Source organism: Amblyraja radiata, chromosome 7 (genome assembly GCF_010909765.2).
Source record: "Amblyraja radiata isolate CabotCenter1 chromosome 7, sAmbRad1.1.pri, whole genome shotgun sequence".
In the NCBI taxonomy this organism is placed as follows: Eukaryota; Metazoa; Chordata; class Chondrichthyes; order Rajiformes; family Rajidae; genus Amblyraja; species Amblyraja radiata.
In genome coordinates this window covers 24,587,480-24,608,949 of record NC_045962.1, presented here as the reverse complement: position 1 = coordinate 24,608,949, position 21,470 = coordinate 24,587,480, and the positions used below count along the sequence as shown (strand labels likewise).

Below are 21,470 nucleotides of genomic sequence, written 5' to 3'. Positions count from 1 at the left end.
ACAGAGATCAATTAATCTAAACACCCGCATGTCTTTGGGAAGCGGGAGGAAACCGGAGCACCCAAAGGAAACCCTTTGAAACCCTTAGGGAGCACGTGCAAACTCCACACAGACGGTATCCGGACATACATACATACAGACATAAGATCGAATCCTGGTCTGTGACATTGTGAGAACCAGCTCACATCACATTAGGTTCACCACTATTTTTTAGGAAAGGCAATGGGACATTTTTACCTGGTTTGAAGATTATGCGACTCCAGACCTATCAAGGGGCTCATTCCAAAATATCCTATGGAATGGCTTGGTAGCCATTCAGTTGACCATTGGGATTAGGATATACATTTTGTCTTTTTCTGTGATGAGTCGGATCCTAATAAATAATTCATTAGAAACCTAAATGTCCACCTTATCTGTCAATACACAATTTGCACCCCCATTGATATTGAACTTTACCTCCCACTAAAACTGAACTACATATTAACAGATAAAAGTACAAATTTAACCAATTTGGGTTTTTTTTTTTAAATGGCTTGTTATGATTCCTTACTGGTTTTGGTAAAATGCCAACATATTGAGAGTCTGTTGCAACCACCATTTTCTTCCCTACCCCTTATAATCTTCTGGAATGAAACATATTTCTATTCAAGAAGAATCTTAAAGACAGCTCAACAGCTTCAGTAGAAAGGTAAAATTAAAAATAGGTGTGTGAATTTTTCATTTACATTAGATTACAACACTTGCAAAGACCTTTGCTAATAATTAATTCAGCAAAATGGCAAACCGAGCAAATATTGGACTCTTATCCTCACTGTCACTTCACTTTCGAAATCCAGATAAGATATGCATGACCTCCCTCCCTGGGCTGGGAGATTCCTTACAGCTTTCACATTTCACAACACTAACCTTTAGATGACTGCAGACTTGATCTTACTCTTAATCTATTGACATTAGATAATGCACCCTATTTGTAGCATATGTACCCTTGATGTCAAATGGAATACTGGCTGTATATAGAACCTTTAAGAATGTATTTTTAGGGACATTTTAGAGCCGTGATTATATATTTTCAAAATAATATCACAATTTACTTCGGATCCTTCAATCTTCCTGTTAAAATACAGTACAAATAACTAAATAATAACTAAAAGTATGAATTGCAGTCTACATGTCAGGCCACACAGTCGTGTTAGAGCTGACATCACCTGTTCCTTTACCCGGGCTGTTCTATTCGTGCGGCACAGTGGTGCAGTTGTTGTCTTAGTAGGCCCCCCTCTGTCATGACTGACCATGGGCGATGCATCCTAGTTTGCAGGTGATGTGTGGTCGGATGCAAGCCTGGGCGATGTCATATGGAGGACAGGCTGTTGCCCATGCAGCACGTCTCCCCTCTCCACATCGCTGATTGATCCAAAGGAACAGCAGGGCCGTTACAGTTTGGCACCAGCGCCGTCGCAGGAGCTGCCAGAGCGAGGTTGTAGACAACGACAAACTACCTTAGGGGCTCTGGCTCCGGATTTTCTTGAGGTTTACTCCTGGAGCCTTTTCCATGACTGGATATGTCCACAAGGCAGTGGAGGATTTAAATCAGAGTTTTCCCTCTCCTAGATGGACCGCCTTCCCAGGCTGACGAGCCCCATCTGTCCGAGACTCATGGGGGCGGGAGCATCTACCTTCCCGTGCAGGTCTATAGCACCTGCCCCACCGCCCAAGTTGTTGTCTGACAGCACCAGAAACTTGGGTTTGAATCTGACTAAGGGTGCTCTCTGTACGGAGTTTGTACGTTCTCCCCGCAGTTCTCTCCAGGTGCTCTGGTTTCCACCCACACTCCAACAATGTACAGGTTTGTTGGTTAATTGGCTTCGGTAAAAATTGAAAATTGTCTTTAGGACAGTGTTAGTGTATGGGGTGATCGCTGGGCAGTGCGGTGGGCCAAAGGGTTTGTTTCTGCGTTTTATCTCTAAACTAAAGTACCACTAAACATGCGCATTTACCCAATTAACTGAAAAAAGCATTGCACATGTTGGAAATCTGGTAAATGTTGGAAATACTCAGCAGGACAAGCACCATTTGGGGCCTGTCCCCCTTTCACGACCTAATTCACAACCTTTTTTTACTCGTAAACATTTTTCATCAGGTTAGAAAAAACGCCCCGACCTACTTGATGCCACGAGTACCTATGACTAGAATCACGTCCTGCTACGACCTACCTACGATCTTGAGACGACCATGCTGCGAGTATGAGTCAAGGGCAAACTCGGTAGAGGTCGTGAAAGTGGGACAGGCCCTTTAGTTGAGAGAGAAACAGCATTAACATTTCACGATGATGACTTTTCATCAGAACCGAGAAAAGTCAGAAATCTAATACATTGCAATATGCAGAGAATAAGGGCGGGAAGGGAGAGAGGTGTGGAGAAAAGAAAGGAATCTACTGTGGTAGGGTGGAGACCAAGAGAGACTGAATGACACAAGTGACCTGAAAAAGGACGGTGAAACTATATGGATTGCATCTGAACTGCCTGGAGGAGTTCCAAATAGAAGTAAATGTATTAAAACTGAGGAGAAAAAGAGATTACAAATAATGGGAACATTGAAAAAGGACTGAATGCTAGAAATGCTCAATATCTGTGGAAGAAACTGTGGTGAAACAAAGAGTCAACGTTACAGGCTGACGACAGGGAAAAGGTGGTTATCTGAAGTGGTTATCTGATCACTCCAGGTCCTCCAATTTCACCCCCTGCCCCGCCACTCCATTCCCTTCTACCACCATCCATTCCTCCCCCCGTTCTACATTTCACTCCCCACTTTCCTTTCTTATCATATTGCCACCCTTGTTTTCCTCACTTATCATCTCCAGCCTCATTAACCATCTCCAGCCTTCTCTCCACAACCTGGCTTGTCTGCCAAACAACTACTTACTTGGATCCACCTACCACTTGCTAGTTCTTGCTTCCTCCACTTACCCTCACCTCATTCTACCAGTTATTTCCCATCCACAGCATCATTCTGAAGAGGAGTCCATCCATTTCCCTCCACAGGTGCTGCCTGACCAACTCAGTTCCTCCAGCAGTTTGATTTTTTTGTATCGAAAGTTATTGTTGTTTATCGGCTGTCATGTACCAAGTAGAAAGTTGCAAAATGTTCCTCAAATTGACCGAGGTTCTCTGACAAACAGAGACTAGAGTGAGATGGAAAATTAAGATGACAGGCAAAAGGTTGAAATACATAAAAGTGACTTTATATAAGCAGCAAGGGAAAGAGTATTTCGATCAATCCATGCTACATTACGAATAAAACGACATCTGGCGTGGTCTGCCTCTAGAGGCAATCCGGACTGTGATTGGATTGAAAGGTTTTTAGTTCCCTCGATTTTTTTCCCCTCAAAAGGCATTAACCTTTTGCAAATTTGTCGTGATTGTTGCTGGCAACAATATATTAACATACCATCACTATAGCAAACCATTTTTCCACAAGTCACAGAAGTTGTTCATCATCAATTTGCCAAGTGGACGTAGAAAACGATCAAATATTTTTCTTTGCACAATTTTTCTCCTTCTCAATATTGGGTGTTATATAGATATCATATTAACACCAAGGTCAAACACAATATTTTAGGGAGAGAATGGTGGTAACTGGCACATCCAAATTTACTACATAAAATGTTGAACTTCAGTCAAAATGTAAGATATTTATTTGCTCACCTCAGATTTTATGAGCAGCAACTTCAAACATCCTTCAAAATAATTGCCACCCTATTTTGATATCAAGAAATGGTACAGGAATATATTTGAAAGATATATGGTCCTTAATAGAATTGTCAATATATCTTTCATGGACCAGTAAAACCTGCTGTGGCCAGGAAATGAAAACATTATTTTAAAATGCCACAAAATGGCAACACATCACCATTGATGAAAGGAACAGATGAGAAAGTATTTTGGCCTGGGGCCTTTCTTCAGATGCTTGATTATTCACCTCCTGTTGATGTCCCTCCCTGTAACCCTCCTCTTTCCAAATACCTTTGAAGTTCTCATCTACACCTCACGCCATTCTCCAATCTCTTCCATACTTACAATCATCAGATATTTCTGCAATCCTCCCATCTTTGGTATCAAACACGCCTGCATTAAAAATAAAACTCTGCAAACTTTCAAGTCCCACACTCTTGAAATCCCTCTCTAAACCATTCCATCTCTCTACCCCTAACACTGTTTTCCGTTAAGTCTATTTGGCCCAAACTTAACTCATCTACTTGATCTTCTTCAGCAACATCATGTTACATTTTGTTTAATAGTGTACCTGTTCAGCACTATTGCACACTGTTGTTTTAAAGGCCCTTCATAAATACACATTGGGGTCAATTTTGTCCTTGTACAATTCTTTGAAGGTTATTTGAAGTTTACAAAACAACTAAATCTTTCTCTTTTCAACATCTGATTTTCTGAATCATTTTCTTCTCTAGTTTCTCTCTTTCTAGCCCAAATATATTCATTTACATTGGGTATTTCCATAATGACATTAGAAATCTTAAAATTATGCAGCGCAGGAAATATTCAGACAACTGTGTTGGATCCTAAAGTCCCACTTTCTAACTGCATGCCATAGCAGTGAAATATTATTTATTCACATGTATTTATCCACTTTCATTTAGAAAGGTGTAATTAAAACTGTTGTCACTAACATTTTGGGAACTGTATTACAAATTATAACAACCTATCCCCAACTACCCAAAAAGTCACCCATAATTTTTCTCCAGATCCGCTGAGTTACTCCAGCACTTTATGTCTATCTTTGCTTAAAACATTAGCATGTTGCTTTCCATTCTTTGGCTCGTTGCCTCAAGTCCGTTTTCAAGTTAAAGACCTTTCTATCACAGGAAGCAATTTCTGATTGATCTATCCAACATTATTCAATATTTTGAACTCCATTTAATCACTTGTTTTGATAGAAAATGGGAGCAAACACAGCATCACTAATTACTCAATGAAACAGGCATCTTTCATTCCTGAGGACTCTTCCATCCCGATTCAATGATCCTGAAATACTTCCCAAAGCAGTGTGCCCAGGACTCTCTGGCCGGGATGTATTTATAGAGGTTTAGTGTAATGGTTATATCCATCAGTTCTTCACTGGAGTAAGTAGAATTTGTTGTAAGACATCATTTTTTCATGTTTAGGTGACAATGCCCAACTATCAGCAATAGCTGATGCATGAGGTTATCAGATAAGGGTCATAGAGCTGTACAGCATGGATATCGGCCCTTTTGCCCATCCAGTGCATGCTGATCTGGTTGGAATAGCATACCTTTGGCCCATAGCCCTTCAAATCCTTCCTATCTATATATTTGTCCGAATGTCTTTTAATAATTTAATAACGCATTCACTTTATCCATGTCCCTAATGATGTTGTACACCTCAATAAGGCCACTCCTCATTTGGAGTATGGGATGCAGTTCTGGTTACCCCATTCCAGAAAGGATGTGGAGATTTTAGAGTGCAAAAGAGGTTTACCCAAATACTGCGTGGATTAGATTATTTCAGCTACAAGGAGAGCTTGGATAAACTTGGATTGTTGCTGAGAGCAAGGAGGGACCCGCTCTACTGAGAGACAAAGAGCGAAGAGGGACCTGCGCCTCCAAGAGCATAAGGGGACTCCTGCCACCGAGATAGCAAGGAGTCTTGGGGACCTGCATTACCTGGGGACCACAATCACCACAGTTCCTTCTACACATAGAGTCACTTCTTTCCACCTTCCCAAGGAGTACCTGTTCTTGCCATCCCACACAATGGCAACTTTGACTACCAATCTCTCATCTCCATGATCACGTTGATGGATCAGGAGGTGTTTAGTCCCAATAGCTGTTGTTGCTTCAGGATCTTGCCATCATTCCACCGTAGGTCAGCTCAAATGCTTTCATTCAATCAATGCCCAAAGTTGTAGGTATGTGGTTCTGGTTAAATGTTACCTTGTCCGCACTGCCAACCCACGACCCAGACAGTCCCTCCTCTATAGGTACACAAGTTTATTTTGCCTTAACGGTGTGCTTCAGATATTCTTAGTATTCATCTTGCCCCATAAATAAGTGATTTGCAGATATATTAATGCTCACTTATCATGATATCATTAATTAATCAATATGTTATGTATTCGCAACTCCCTTTGGGGGTGCACAATAGATTCCTCTACACATCCAAAACTCTACTCCTCTCATCAGATTCCAGTGCATGGATAGTAACCCATCTGAACTATTCTAGAACATTTCTCTCTTGTACGTTTGTCATACAAAGACAACGGATCTTAGCAACAGTCACCATGAGAGTCCTGCACACCTGTGCCTTTCCCTATTTGGTGGCAATTAAAATATTAGACCATCTTGAATGTGTGTTCCAAGGACATACAGTGCCCTCCATAATGTTTGGGACAAAGACCCATGATTTATTTATTTGCCTCGGTACTCCACAATTTGAGATTTGTAACAGAAAAAAATCACGTGGTCAAAGTGCACATTGTCAGATTTTAACAAAGGCCATTTTTATACATTTTGGTTTCACCATGTAGAAATTACAGCAGTGTTTATACATAGTCCCCCCCATTCCAGGGCAACATAATGTTTGGGACATAGCAATGTCATGTAAATGAAAGTAGTCATGTTTAGTATTTTGTTGCCTATCCTTTGCATGCAATGACGACTTGAAGTCTGCGATTCATGGCCATCACCAGTTGCTGGGTGTCTTCTCTGGTGATGCTCTGCCAGGCCTGTATTGCAGCCATCTTTAGCTTATGCTTGTTTTGGGGGCTAGTCACCTTCAGTTTTCTCTTCAGCATATAAAACACATGCTCAATTGGGTTCAGATCGAGTGATTGACTTGGCCACTCAAGAATTTACCATTTTTTAACTTTGAAAAACATCTTTGTTGCTTTAGCGGTATGTTTGGGATCATTGTCTTGCTGCAGGATGAACCACCAGCCAATGAGTTTTGAGGCATTTGTTTGAACATGAGCAGATAGGATGTGTCTATACACTTCAGAATTCATTATGCTATTACCATCAGCAGTTGTATCATCAATGAAGATAAGTGAGCCAGTACCTTCAGCAGCCATACATGCCCAGGCCGTAACACCCCCATCACAGTGTTACACAGATGATGTGGTATGCTTTGGAACTTGGGCAGTTCCTTCTCTCCTCCATACTTTGCTCTTGCCATCACTCTGATACATTAATTTTCAGAAATGTGGTTGCTCTTTTAAGTACTTCTTGGCAAACTGTAACGTGGCCATCCTATCTTTGCAGCTAACCAGTGGTTTGCATTTTGCAGTGTAGCCTCTGTATTTCTGTTCATGAAGTCTTCTGCGGACAGTGGTCATTGACAAATCCACACCTGACTCCTGAAGAGTGTTTCTGATTTGTCGGACAGGTGTTTGGGGATTTTTCTTAATTATAGAGAGAAATATTCTGTCATCAGCTGTGGAGGTCTTCCTTGGCCTGCCAGTCCCTTTGCGATTAGTAAGTTCACCAGTGCTCTCTTTCTTCTTAATGATGTTGCAAACAGTTGATTTTGGTAAGCCTAAAGTTTGGCTGATGTTTTATTCTTGTTTCTCAGTCTCCTCATGGCATATTTGACTTTCATTGGCATAACTTTGGTCCTCATGTTGATAAACAGCAATAATAGTTTCCAAAGGTGATGGAAAGACCGGAGGAAAGACTAGGTGCTGAGAGCTCTCTTATACCTGTATTAAGGAGGCATTTAAACACACCTGAGCAATTATAAACACCTGTGAAGCCACGTGTCCCAAACATTATGGTGCCATGAAATTGCGGGGGGGTGGGGGGGGGACGGGGGGACGACGACTATGTATAAACACAGCTGTAATTTCTACATGGTGAAACCAAAATGTATAAAAATGGCCTTTAATAAAGTCTGACAATGTGCACTTTAACCACGTGTGATTTTTTCTATTACAAATCTCAAATTGTGGAGTACAGAGGCAAATAAATAAATGATGGGTCTTTGTCCCAAACATTATGGAGGACACTGTATTAAGGCTTCTGACCTTTTTCCACTCGCATTTCTGTTATTCTGCATTTGTCGCTCACAGCGTTCCTGTCAAAAGGGTTTTGCAATGACAACAGTTGGCCTTTGCAGAAGACCATGCAGCTATTGTCATCCCTGCGGAGTTAATTTTTGCCTGCACCTGAGGATTATTTCACATTTGTCAATCCTTTCCACTCATCCTGCTACTCTCAAACATCACACCTGACATATCACACAGCTTTGTTCAAATTATCTAATTTAACAGCCCATATGTAAATGATCCTACAGTGGACAATCCAAAAAAAGGTTGGCAATTTAACCAGGTCACTATTCACACACAATCTCTGGTCTCTGGCTTTGAAGGCCACATGTTTTACTTGAAAAGACAGGAACTGGATTAAAACACGGCAAACCTCTTGCAATAACCTAATAGGAGACTTGGAATAGGTTTCGGGTCGGGACCCTTCTTCAGACTCTAAACGGGTTCTGACCTGAAACGTCCCCGATGCAATTTCTCCCGAGGTGCTGCCTGACCCGCTGAGTTACTCCAGCATTTTGTGTTTATCTTTGGTGTAAACCAGTATCTACATTTCTTTCCGGCACTAATAGGAGACTTCCTCATTTGTCTGTGTTATCGCCACCTACTTATACTTACCAGCAGTACTACTTAATCTCTTCCATGTGGCATTGAGCACAAATTCTCCCGATTTTCCATCTCACTGTTCCATCCATCACACCCTTCATTTGTCAGTAACATCAATCAATCAATCTAGAGAACCTGGTTCTCCTTTAACTTGCGCTCGATTACTGCCCTCGCACTATCTTGTTGCTTTCGTGAATGTAGTCCATAGCATCCGTTCTACGTTGCTGATTTAATTACTCGTGAACAGGATAGAGCTAGTACCAAGGAAGCTTTATCGAAGACTAACAACGGTAGCTAATACAACAATGTATCAGAAGCCATATATCATAGTACTCCGAATACAGATACAAAATGCTGGAGTAACTCAGCGGGTCAAGCAGCATCTCTGGAGAAAAGGAATAGGTGGTGTTTCGGAACCCGAAATGTCACCTATTCCTTTTCTCCAGAGATGATGCCTGGCCCGCTGAGTTACTCCAGCATTTTGTGTCTATCTTCGGTGTACAGTTCCTTCTTTCACGTAGTACTCAGTTCTTTAAAAAGGTATAGACACATTCAGCTTGCTACATTTGAATTTTATACATAACTAGATTAAGTGGGACCCGTTGGGTCCCAGCATCACACAGGAGGGCTGGTCCCCCAATGCAATATTCCACCTCTCCACCAATTCCAATATTGGTGGCCAGTGGGGAAGGGGGGCTTTCTGGAGCGCTAGTATGGGTGTTGTGGGCTGAAGGGACTGGTGTCCAGAGGGCTAGTATGGACACTGTGGGCCGAATGGATTCTTGGGCTGGCGGCTCAGTCACTCAAGCTTGTTGTGCTGGCAGCTCACTCACGGCTGGTGGGCTGGCAGTTGACTCATGGCTATTCCTTGAAATTCCATTTCAAGCCGGGTGCAAGGCCACCAAATTCAAGTTCAGTTTCTTACCACTTCAAGCAGGGTGCAAGACCACCCAAATTCAAGTGTATTTCATACCATTTCAAGCAGGGTGCAAGGCCACTAAAGACAGCGCGTTGTGACCTCTCCCCCCTCCATCTTGCAGAGACTGAGCCACGCCTACACTTCTGGGTTTTATAGTCCCTCCCCCCTTCCACCAGAAGGGGCATGGCCTTCATGGCTATGGTTTGGAAATGCTAAAGCTGTGTTGCCTATGGTTTGGAAATGCTAAAGCTGTCTTGCCTAATTAAAGTTGCCTTGCCTAATTAAAGTTGCCTTGCCTTCTATATAATTAAAAGTCTAATCTTGACCACTTCCTGTTTGCGCTTTATATTAATTTTAGAAAAAACGCTGCCACGTACGGCTGTGATTTTTGGCCATCCTACTCAGAGTCCCCCTCCGCTCATCAGGTGCCGAGGATTTTTCCCATCGATGAAAAATAAAAGTTATTAGTGTTTAAAAAATGTTGAGATTCTCTCTCCTGTCAAAGGCAACACAGCTTTAGCATTCCCAAACCAAAGGCAACACAACTTTAGCATTTCCAAACCAAAGGCAACACAGCTTTAGCAATTCCAAACCAAAGGCAACACAGCTTTAGCATTTCCAAACCAAAGGCAAACCAGCTTTAGCATTTCCAAACCAAAGGCAACACAGCTTTAGCATTTCCAAACTATATTTTAAAACCACATCAAGGGCACTGACAGGTCAGTAAAACCACTCACAGTTTAGTAGACGTGTTCAGTGTTATTCACAGCTCAGACTGAGAGACGTGACCCTCTCGCTCCCCCCATCTTGCAGAGACTGACTGAGGCACTCAACACTTCCAGGTTTTATAGTCCCTCCGGAAGGGGCGTGGCCTTCAGGAGAGAGAATCTCAACATTTTTTAAACACTAACTCTTTTATTTTCATCGATGTGAAAAGTCCTCTTGTCCTGCGCAGCGGAGGGAGACTCTGAGTAAGATGGCCAAAAATCACTGCTGTAAGTGGCAGCGTTTTTCTAAAATCAATATACAGAACAACAAGAAGTGGTCAAGATCAGTTTTAGTAAAATAGATTTTAAGTTATTTGCCTTTGTTGATAAAGCCAATGATTCTGAATGCCTTTTAATGGCCCCAAGTTGTTCTCACTTACACTCATACTTTCATCTCCACATCCCTTTCAAAGAGTATACACTGTCTCTCCATATTATCATAACAGAAATCCATCACAGTTCTCGATGTTACATTTTATCTACTTTGTTAAGCTATGGAATGTTTCCTGAAGTGTGCAATTCTCAACCTTATTTATTCGTGTCACCGGCTAACGTAAATTCTTAATGAGTAGATCTAACTACAGATCACGACTGTGTCCAAATACCAATAGCTCCAACAGTTATCACTTATGGATACCGTTGCAAACAATACTTCAGTCTGAAAAACGCCAAATAACTGCCTTCTGCATTTTTAGGCAACTACACGTCCAAACAGCTATTTTTGCTTTAATCCCGTTGGCTTCAAATTTCCTAATAAATCTATTACATGCTGCTTTATCAAAAAACACATCCACCATCTCATAAATTCACCAAATAATTCGTAAAAGTTAGTCCGGCAACATTAGACTTCCAACAAATGAAATCTAAAGCTGATTTGTCAATCTCCTTCCCATTTTGTCTCTGCATTTTATCCACTATTACCATTAAGCTGATTTATCTGTAATTATTGTTTTTATCTCCCTTTTGGGTTCCAAATAGGCAGCTCAGTGGAACAGCAGATAGAGCTGCTGCCTCTCAGCTCTGGTGACCCATGCTTGCCTTGAACCAACCTTTGGTGCTGTCTGTGGAGGTTGCACGTTCTCTCCAGGACTGTGTATGTTTCCCCCGAGTGCTCGGGTTTTCTTCCACATCGCAAAGAAATGCTGGGAGGTAGATTCATTGGCTACTGCAAATCACACCCAGTGCAGCTAGGTGATAAGATAACCAGGGAGGGGAGGTTGGCACAGGAGTGAAAATATGTCACAATGAAATAGGTGGAGGAGTGGAATTAATAGGTTTGCTCTGGGAGCCATGGTTGTTAACTCGATAGCGTCATTGACCTTTCTCTAACATTTAAAGAAATATGGGTGCAACTGTTATTATCTTACATTCCTTTTGTACCTCTCCCATATCTCAGCGGCAATGAAGTAGCCTGGGCAGTCTTTGTATTTACCAATTTACTCCCTCAGCAATATTAAGACTACATCAGCCAGCTGTGATGACCTTTCTACTACTCAGAAACTGGTTTGCCCAAAGCACTTTCAACCGCTAATTAAATATTTCCTAAGCATAATCTCTGCAGTCGTCAATTTTGCTAACTGCTGAAAACTTGCAGCACGGAACGGACTTCAAGAAAGCAATCTATTTATATGCCTTACAATTTTGCCTTAATGATATCATGGTTTCCTTCCCCACGATAACTTCAGGTAAAGCTTGTAGTGTTACAATAATCTCTGAATACCGAACTCGCTTAGTCTAAACCAATGACCCCAGGGTCTAGTTTCCATTACAACAGTGAAAGTTATTTCAATATCTAAATTGTTTCTGAACAAACACCAATTATATATTTCTGCACAACATTCCCCACAATTCAATCTCCTACATATAATGAGGCACCAACGTGCAAGCAATAGTACACCAAAAGAATCAAGTCAAGAGTGTTTAATTGTCATATGTACTGAAAATGGAACAATGAAATTCTTACTTGCAGCAGCATAACGGGTCTGTAAACATAGTAATCATAAATAACATAATGAACAAAAAGCATTCACTAAATTAAAAACACCCAATATTAATTCAAAAAATCCCAAAGTCCTTGGTGACACCAGCAAAGTATACTTGAGAAATCAAGTATCTAAATATAACCACAAAATGCTGGTCAAGCAGCATCTCTGGAGAAAAAGAATAGTGATGTTTCCCTTCCCAGAGAGTCTAAGTAATTGGGCTGAAGGAGGGAGGAATTGTATTAAAGTTGCCTGGATGTTTGTGCATTTCCGCTTTTGGGTTGCAGTAACCCAAAATAAACACAAAGTGCCGGAGTAATTTGGTGGTCACTGCTGATCCGCTGAGTTACTCCAGCACTTTGTGTCTTTTTTTTGTCAACCGGCATTTGCAGTTCCTTGTATCTAACGCAAAGTTAGATACTGCAGATGCTGGTTAACACATAAAAAGACACAAAGTGCTGGAGTAACTCAGCGGATCAGCAGTCCAACTAGATGTGGCAGCATCTCCAAAGAACAGGAATAGGTAGCGTTTAGGGTCGAGACCCTTCTTCAGATTGTTGTCAGTTCAAACCCGAGCAAGTCACTCACAAATGGATAAATCAAGTTTTCAATTGCACCCACTTTCAAGAAAATTCTTTCACTTTCCTGCTAAATCCCACAATGTAATTTGAGTTTTGAATGACAGTCTTTCTTATTCAGATGCAAAATTTGTGATCAGAATTGGAAAGAGAAAAGAGATAGATAGCTGACTGATTTTTTTTTAGTTTGTGACTTTTGAGCCCATAAGCTGTGGGCCATTTGCAGCCAAAACAAGTGCTGCAATCTTCCAAAATGCCATACAAGATTACATATAATGGAATTTGTCAAGGAACAAAAATACCCCACTAGACTAACAAGAGATACAAAAAATGAGCATGTCATCCGATCACAATTTTCCTTCCCTTCCATTCAATGCACAGTATTGGGTCTACATAATTATTATAAACTTAGTTGCTTGACAGCAGCCTTCAACTCCTGATATTTCACCAGTAGCCAATATAACCAGTACTCTGCACTAAAGAGATTAAAATTCTTCTTGCATTCATTTCAACAATGGACAATTTCCTCCCATAACCTCCCACTTCTTTAAAATTTGTCACAAAATCTACTTACACAAGATTTTCACATCAATGTCAACATCTTTCATAACAATATTACATCTTGCTTGTGAATGGCATTAGTGTGAATGACATTTTAGCACTTTAAAAGAGATTGCATAATATATATAAGCTGTTGTTGGATGTCTCATGGCTCCTCCAGACATGCAGCACAACTTGTTTTAAAGATTAAGTGAAAGGAATTTGTTGGAAGACAAGGAAACAGTCAAAAATAAATTCGCACATATGAACCCCAAAAAAAGTTACCTGCAGATAACTTGAAATAGCTGAAACGTCACAAGTGCACAAACAAAATTAATGGAGACAATTTTAGGTTGGAGGAAGACAATTTTAGGTTGTCATTTTCAGAATGTGAATACTGTATATCCATTTATATCGATTTTATTTTATCTGCATAGTTGTCTTTATATTTTTTTATTTTACTTTATTTATTTTATCTGCTTTCATTCTTTGCAAAAATATTTGTAAATATAAGAACCTAATACGAAAACAACAATCAGAATTGGAAAAAACAAGCAGTTTTCCACCAAAGACACATCTCCAGATATAAGCTCGCATTATGAACAACGGTCTTTCACACCTCACAGTAAAAAAAGTGGGTCCAGCGCCAATGATTTTAGCTCGCGATTTTCAACATACAGCTAATGTTTCACACCAACCATTAATCATTTACTTCCAATAAAAAATATTTTCTTCACAAACGCTGTGACCCATACTAAGGGTCCATACAAATGCTCACTAAATTGGGATTGTGTAAGAAATTAAGGTGATACTCGTTCGAGGCTCGTATTAGAGGAAAAGCTTCAAGTTTAAAAGGGGAAAAAAATGAGCAGAAATTGAAAAAACATCCTTGCAGTTGCTTATAAAGACAACTAAGTAAGAACCAACTTTTCCAGGCAAAATTGTCTGTCACCAGCCATTCTGGACTTCTGCCACTCAATTACAGTAAAAGCTTGTGGGCGGAAGCAGGATCACACTGAGATCAGCTGGAATCCCCCCCCTCGGGGACACAAGCGTTTCACAGTAATCACAAGACTGCAAACGCTGTACCCAAGCGAGACACTAACATTACCATTATAGGACGAACCAAAGCACTGTCCTCAGAGGCAACCTTATGAAACACCTTCCCTTATCAATACCCTGGAATGACTTAGCACAATTGTAATAAGTTTGGCGCAGGATCGGAAATAACGCTCTTGGTGAACGCCCACGCTCTAATGTTTGGCATTCACGTAAGAGGGGGAGTGGATGGGCCAGGGAATAAAACCATTGACCAGAATTGCAAGGCACAGGGAGGGCAATAGCATCCACCTCAAAACATCAGTCAAAATCACTTGAACCAAAAGAATGATAGCTACAAGTTTTGTGTTTAAAAAAAAATTGGATTCGTTTTAGCGACAGGGAACTGTCTGAAAGTTTACCACTTTGCCTGGATGTTTTCTGCCCCTACGATGATGCTGACATGCGGTACTCGCTGCTTTTGACAGGTAGAGAAGGGGGGAGGGATGGAGAGTGAGGGGTGGCACTACCTGCTGCTGCTGCTGCTGCGCCAGCGGACGCTCAATCTCCATCATCCTTGCCCTTGCTGCTGCTGTTGCTGCCACTTTGCCCGGGACCAGTGATCACGTGCGTTCGCGCTGACTGCTCCACTGCCTCTGACGCAAGTCCCAGGGCAGAGCCAGCCTCGGCCCAAGCCCCGCCCACCGCCTGACGTCAGCCCGCCGTCACCCCACGCAACAGGTCGACGCCACGTGTCAATCAGCAGCCGGGCCCCGCCCACCGCCCCCCAGGCTCCGTCACCGTTCCATCTACCCGCTCAATGCTTGCAAGTCCCATCTCTCGACCGGGCCGCAGTGTGATCCGCCGCATTTGTAACAAGGTCCACGCACGCAAACTTGGAAAAGTTTAAATGCAATGAAACAAATCGCAGTTTGGGTCTTCTGACCATCTCGAAGCTTAACTTCATTAATAAATGAAGTCCTGCACATTTCTCATTCATGAACACTGTTTAGGAAGCAAAGCATAAATAATTTTGCGTGATAGTGAACTCGAGTTTCAAGGATATGTGAAATTATATAAGTGGAAGTGGAGGAAGGAAGTGCAGATGTTGGTTTAAACCGAAGATAGACACAAAAAGCTGGAACACAAAAATCTGACCCGCTGAGTTACACCAGCTTTTTGTGAATTTATCAACATTTGTTGCCACTCTAGATGCGTTAAAAACTTGTACATCATATGTAATTGAAGATTTACAATTACTTACATAACTTTGTAAAGAATTACGTAAATGTAATAACACGCGGAAGTACTTTAGATATTTCTAGTTTTCAGCACCGTTGGAAAACATAGTGACAACGAATTAAAATCAATCAGGTTTGGATTTAATTAATTTAGGCGATGAATGCCTATCATGATTTGAAATTAAATGCAGTATTTCATTTAAATTGTTTTAATCTTCTTCGGCATTTTCACACAATCCGATCAATCACATGATGTCTGGCCCGCCCACACAGCGGTCTCAGAACCTTCCTCAACAACTGGAAATTATTCTCGAACAAAAAAATCCCCCGCTTTAATGACGTCCTTCTGAAAACATGACAATTCCTCAAGCCTGATGCAACATTAGTGGTTTCATTGAAAATAGGATAGTTTACTTATTTTATGAAATTATATTTTGAATTTTGCTTTATTTAATCTGCATTGTTTTATTTTTGCAGTCGCATTTTTAATTAAAAAAAACATATTTACTGTTTGAGTAATTTCAGAATTAGTTAAACGAACTAAATACAACTTAGACATTACTTCACCTACTCCTGATTCATATCACCAAATGGAATCTAAATTAAATTGTATGTTGCACAGAGGATATGCAGACGAGTAAGAATTTAATTAATTAATCACTGGTATACTTCCATCTGCACTCTCCACTCACCCCACCCCCTCCCCTCCCCTCTTTGCCTCCCTGGTGCTGTGGAGCTCGATTGTGTATCCATCTGAGGCGAAAATTTTGACTTCTTCGAACATTAGGGAGACAAAGATTTAATTTAGTTTAATTTAGTTTATTGTCACGTGCACGGAGGTACAGTGAAAAGGAACATGGAGAATATGAGAATGTGGACTTAGAATAGACGATCATACTCAATCTTGCCGTAAGTGAGCCACCTCGCTTTTTCTAATACTTTTATTTTATATTTTACATTCTTAGTTGACGTAGAAGATCAACCAAAATGTCACTAAATAATGACTAATGCTCAAATGATGAACCCTGCACTTGCGTTCGGTTCTTTGTTCCTGTTCAAGGTACATGGGCCAGACTGGCTGACAATTGGTTTGGATCGTTTGTGAACCTCTTAGAAACGTGAAGAGATTGGGGCTTGTTTTTCAAATGCAGTTTTCATGTGGGTGCGAAGCATGAGTGAACTTACTCTTAATTATGCGTTAGTTATTAGTTATCTCAAGGGATGCAGGAACTCTGCTGCCAGCTGATTAGCAATTGGCCAGCCCCTGGAACCCAGTAGATTAGCAGCTGGAGAGAAAACTATCAACAGAAGACTGTGCTTCTTAACTACACTAATGATGATATGAAATGTATTTCAAGTGACAATACCAGTAAGGGCTGGTTATTACAGTGGCACATGTAGTTGTTCCATATTTTGTTAGAATTGAGCTAATGAATTAAAACAAAAAAAAACTGACTGAATGAAGCTGCTGAAAAAATTGAGATGAAAACAGAATAATGTTAACTTCCCTTTCTTTTCAAAAAGGTGCTTGATCTGCAAAGCACTTCCAACATGCTGTTTTTAATTGAGCCAGTACATTATCCACTAGCACCACTGAATTCAAGAGCATTTGGTGTGGGCTGTCCTCAGAAATGTATTTCCGATGGTTTACTTCACTCATCCACACATCAAGTCTTTGTTATCCACAGACCTCTTACTCCTTGGTGGCCTGAGAGTGTGGGCCAAATGTGCAACAAGAGATGAGCTTGAAAAGAAATGCCTTTGATGAAGTGCTGCACGTGAGGCTGCTAAACAAGAAGACAGCCCATGATATAAGGGGGAGGATACTAACATAGATAGAAGATTGGCTGAATTGCAGAAGGGTGGGAATAAAGGGGGCTTTTTCGGGTTGGCTGCCGGTGACTAGTGGTGTTCCACAAGGGTCAATGTTGGCTCCTCAACTTTTCACGTGTGACATTAATTATCTGGAGGATGGCATAGATGGCTTTGTGGCCAGGTTTGCGCATGTGAAGATAGGTGGAGGGCAGGTGGTGTAGAGGAAGCAGGGAGTCTGCAGAAGGATGTTAATGAGTTGGAAGAGTGTGCAAGTGGAATACAGGGTAGCAAAGTATGTGGTCATGCACTTTGGTAATAGGAGTAAAGAGGTAGGCAATATTCTAAATCGGGAGAGAATTCAGAAATTCAGAATGGGTGCAAGGAAACTTGGGAGTGGTGGTGCAGGATTCCCAAAAGGTTAATTTGCAAGTTGAATCGGTAGTTTCTAGTTTTGACTAGAATATAAAAGCAGAGATGCAATGCTGAGGCTTTAGAATGCATTGGTCAGATCACATTTGGAGTATATTAAGTAGTTTTGGACCTTATATATAAGGAGGGGTGTGCAGGATCCTTCTTCAGACTGATTGTAGTAGATGAAGAGGAAGATGGAAAAGAAATGGGGGTTAATTGGGTAATGGATGGATAAAGGCTTGAGATAAACAGGAGACAAAACAATGCAAGATAAGGAGACAAGAGGAGTGAAATGTGAAGCCAGACAAAGGGCAATAGGTAGAAGGAGATGCAGAGGGGGAAAGAGGGTGGCGGGCAGGATAGTGTGAAAAATGGGTATCTTCCCTGGTGGGCACAAGGAAGAGAGCTGAAAATAAAGGGGGGAGGAGAGGGGGGTACCTAAAAATGGAGAATTAGCGTTTATACCATTGGGTTGTGAGCTACCCAACTGGAATAGGAGGTCCTGTTCCTCTCGGTTGTGTGTGGCCTCTCTCTGGCAATGGAGGTGGCCTTGGACAGAAAGGTCATCATGTGAATGGATAGGGGAGTTAAAATGGTTAGCAACAAGTGAGCCTGGGTGGACCGAGCGCAAGTGTTAGGCAAATGGTCACCTGGTCCACACTTGCTCTTGCCGATATAAAGGAGGCCACAGAAAAATGAATGATTATGAAGGAGATGTGACACCTGTCCCTATATCTTCCCTCACATCCATCCCGCAGCCATTCCAGGTGAGACAGAGGTTCACGTGTACTTCCTCCAACTGCATCTACTGCATTTGGTGCTCCTTATATGGCATAATTTTACATCGGCTCCTCCCCCTTCCCCTGTCCTCTTCAATGGCTACCTCTGGCTTCTCCTTACCTGACAACCTTTTGTCTCCTTTTTTTTATCTCAAGTCTTTGTCCACACCCTCTCACCTACAGTGCCCTCCTTAATGTTTGGAACAAAGACCCATCATTTATTTATTTGCCTCTGTACTCCACAATTTGAGATTTGTAATAGAAAAAAAATCACATGTTAAAGAGCAATTTGTCAGATTTTAATAAAGGCCATTTTTAAACATTTTGGTTTCACCATGTAGAAATTACAGCATACAGTTTATGCCCATTTCAGGGCACCATAATGTTTGGGACACAGCAATGTTATGTAAATGAAAGTAGTCATGTTTAGTATTTTGATGCATATCCTTTGCATGCAATGACTGCTTGAAGTCTGTGATTCAGGGACATTACCAGTTGCTGGTGTCTTCTCTGGAGATGCTCTACCAGGCCTCTATTGCAGCCATCTTTAGCTTATGCTTGTTTTGGGGGCTAGTCCCCTTCAGTTTTCTTTTCAGCATATACAAGCCATGCTAAGTTGGGTTCAGATCAGGTGGTTGACATAGCCACTTGACAATTTTACAATTTTTTAGCTTTGAAAAACTCCTTTGTTGCTTTAGCAGTATGTTTGGGATCATTGTCTTGCTGTAAAATGAACTGCCGGCCAATGAGTTTTGAGGCATTTGTTTCAACTTGAGCAGATAGGATGTGTCTATACACTTCAGAATTCATTATGACACTACCATCAGCAGTTGTATCATCAATGAAGATAAGTGAGCCAGTACCTTCAGCAGCCATACATGCCCACGCCATAACACATCCACCACCGTGTTTCACAGATGAGGTGGTATGCTTTGGATCTTGGGCAGTTCCTTCTCTCCTCCATACTTTGCTCTTGCCATCACTCTGATATCAGTTAATCTTCATCTCATCTGTCCACAAGACCTTTTTCCAGAACTGTGGTTGCTCTTTTAAGTACTTCTTGGCAAACTGTAACCTGACCATCCTATTTTTGGGGCTAACCAGTGGTTTGCATCTTGCAGTGTAGCCTCTGTATTTCTGTTCATTAAGTCTTCTGCAGACAGTGGTCATTGACAAATCCACACCTGACTCCTGAAGAGTGTTTCTGATCTGCGGACAGGTGTTTGAGGATTTTTCTTTATTATAGAGAGAATTCTTCTGTCATCAGCTGTGGAGGTCTTCCTTGGCCTGCCAGTCCCTTTGCAATTAGTAAGCTCACCAGTGCTCTCTTTCTTCTTAATGATGTTCCAAACCGTTGATTTTGCTAAGCATAAGGTTTGGCTGATGTCTCTAACAGTTTTATTCTTGTTTCTCAGTCTCATAATTTCTTATTTGACTTTCATTGGCACAACTTTAGTCCTTATGTTGATAAACAGCAATAAAATGTTCCAAAGGAGATGGAAATACTGGAGGAAAGACTAGGTGCTGAGAGCTCTCTTATACCTGCATTAAGGAGGCATTTAAACACACCTGAGCAATTACAAACACCTGTGAAGCCATGTGTCCCAAGCATTATGATGCCCTGAAATGGGGGGACTGTGTATAAACACAGCTGTAATTTCTACAAGGTGAAACCAAAATGTATAAAAATGGCCTTTAATAAAATCTGACAATGTGCACTTTAACCACGTGTGTTTTTTTCTATTACAAATCTCAAATTGTGGAGTACAGAGGCAAATAAATAAATGATGGGTCCTTGTCCCAAACATTATGGAGGCCACTGTACATCCACTGGTCAGGCTTTGAATGCCCCCTCCTCCTTTACAGCTTTCTCCCCCCATTACAATCAGCTTGAAGAAGGGCTCTGACACTAAACATCGCCTATACATGTTCTTCAGAGATGCTGCCTAACCCACTAAGTTACTCCAGCACTTTGCGTCTGTGAACTTTTGGGACAATAACGAAATGGGCAGAAAAAAAATGGTGATTATGACGATCTAAAAATGAAAGTGTTATCACCCAAATAGATATTGTTAACTAGCTGGTTGTTTCATAACGATCTTGCAGAGCCTTTTGGTGTCTCATTAGCCCTGACATTGTTTCATTGTTAAACGCACAGACATTCCATAAAATGAAAATGCACTACTAAACAAGGAACATCTACAAGGAAAGTGACTGAGCGTTACATTTGTCACGGTATCAGCATCTAGGTTCAGGCGAAGGAAAATAAAATTAATTTAATTTACTCTCGTTATTCCTTGTGAATAACAAATTGAAATCAACAATTTATAACATCTACTGCAATAGGCATCGTAAGTAAATGCACATATATCGCTCCAAACAGTTGATATCTTTGCTGTATTTCCTTGAGCAACGTAACGTTGAATAAAACCAGTGGAGATGCCGGGGATTGAACCCGGGACCTCATACATGCGAAGCATGCGCTCTACCACTGAGCTACATCCCCTCCTACTTTTCCAGGAGTTCTAAACCCACTTTATTAACACCCTTGAATTATGTTTAAGCAATGTGCTCTTTGTAACTAGATAGACACAAAATGCTGGAGTAAATTCGGTGGCATCTGTTATATCCTACTGTTTGTGCAAATCTTTTCCAATCCTTTCATTAGCCCTGAGAGTATGTGTGCAGTTCCTTGTTTCTAAATGTGCTTTTGCTGCGTGTAAT

The 21,470-nt window shown here is 41.2% G+C and overlaps 1 protein-coding gene and 1 non-coding gene across 4 annotated transcripts in view; both read right to left on the bottom strand.

The window, feature by feature from the left end:
- The window catches only part of nfe2l2 (nuclear factor, erythroid 2 like 2), a 34,439-nt gene extending 19,273 nt beyond the window's left edge, over window positions 1-15,166 (bottom strand). Inside the window, exon 1 of one of the 3 annotated variants that reach the window (XM_033023869.1) lies at window positions 15,031-15,166. In XM_033023869.1, the coding sequence (XP_032879760.1) occupies window positions 15,031-15,075 (45 nt within the window). In that variant the 5' untranslated portion in view covers window positions 15,076-15,166. Of the gene's footprint in view, window positions 1-14,573; window positions 14,655-15,030 lie in introns of those variants that run through there. The other 2 variants (XM_033023870.1, XM_033023872.1) reach the window with 2 other exon arrangements.
- Window positions 15,167-21,180: 6,014 nt separating this feature from the next.
- On the bottom strand, window positions 21,181-21,252 carry trnaa-cgc. Its single transcript has one exon. It is a non-coding gene; the product is annotated as a tRNA-Ala (tRNA).
- Window positions 21,253-21,470: the final 218 nt, after the last annotated feature.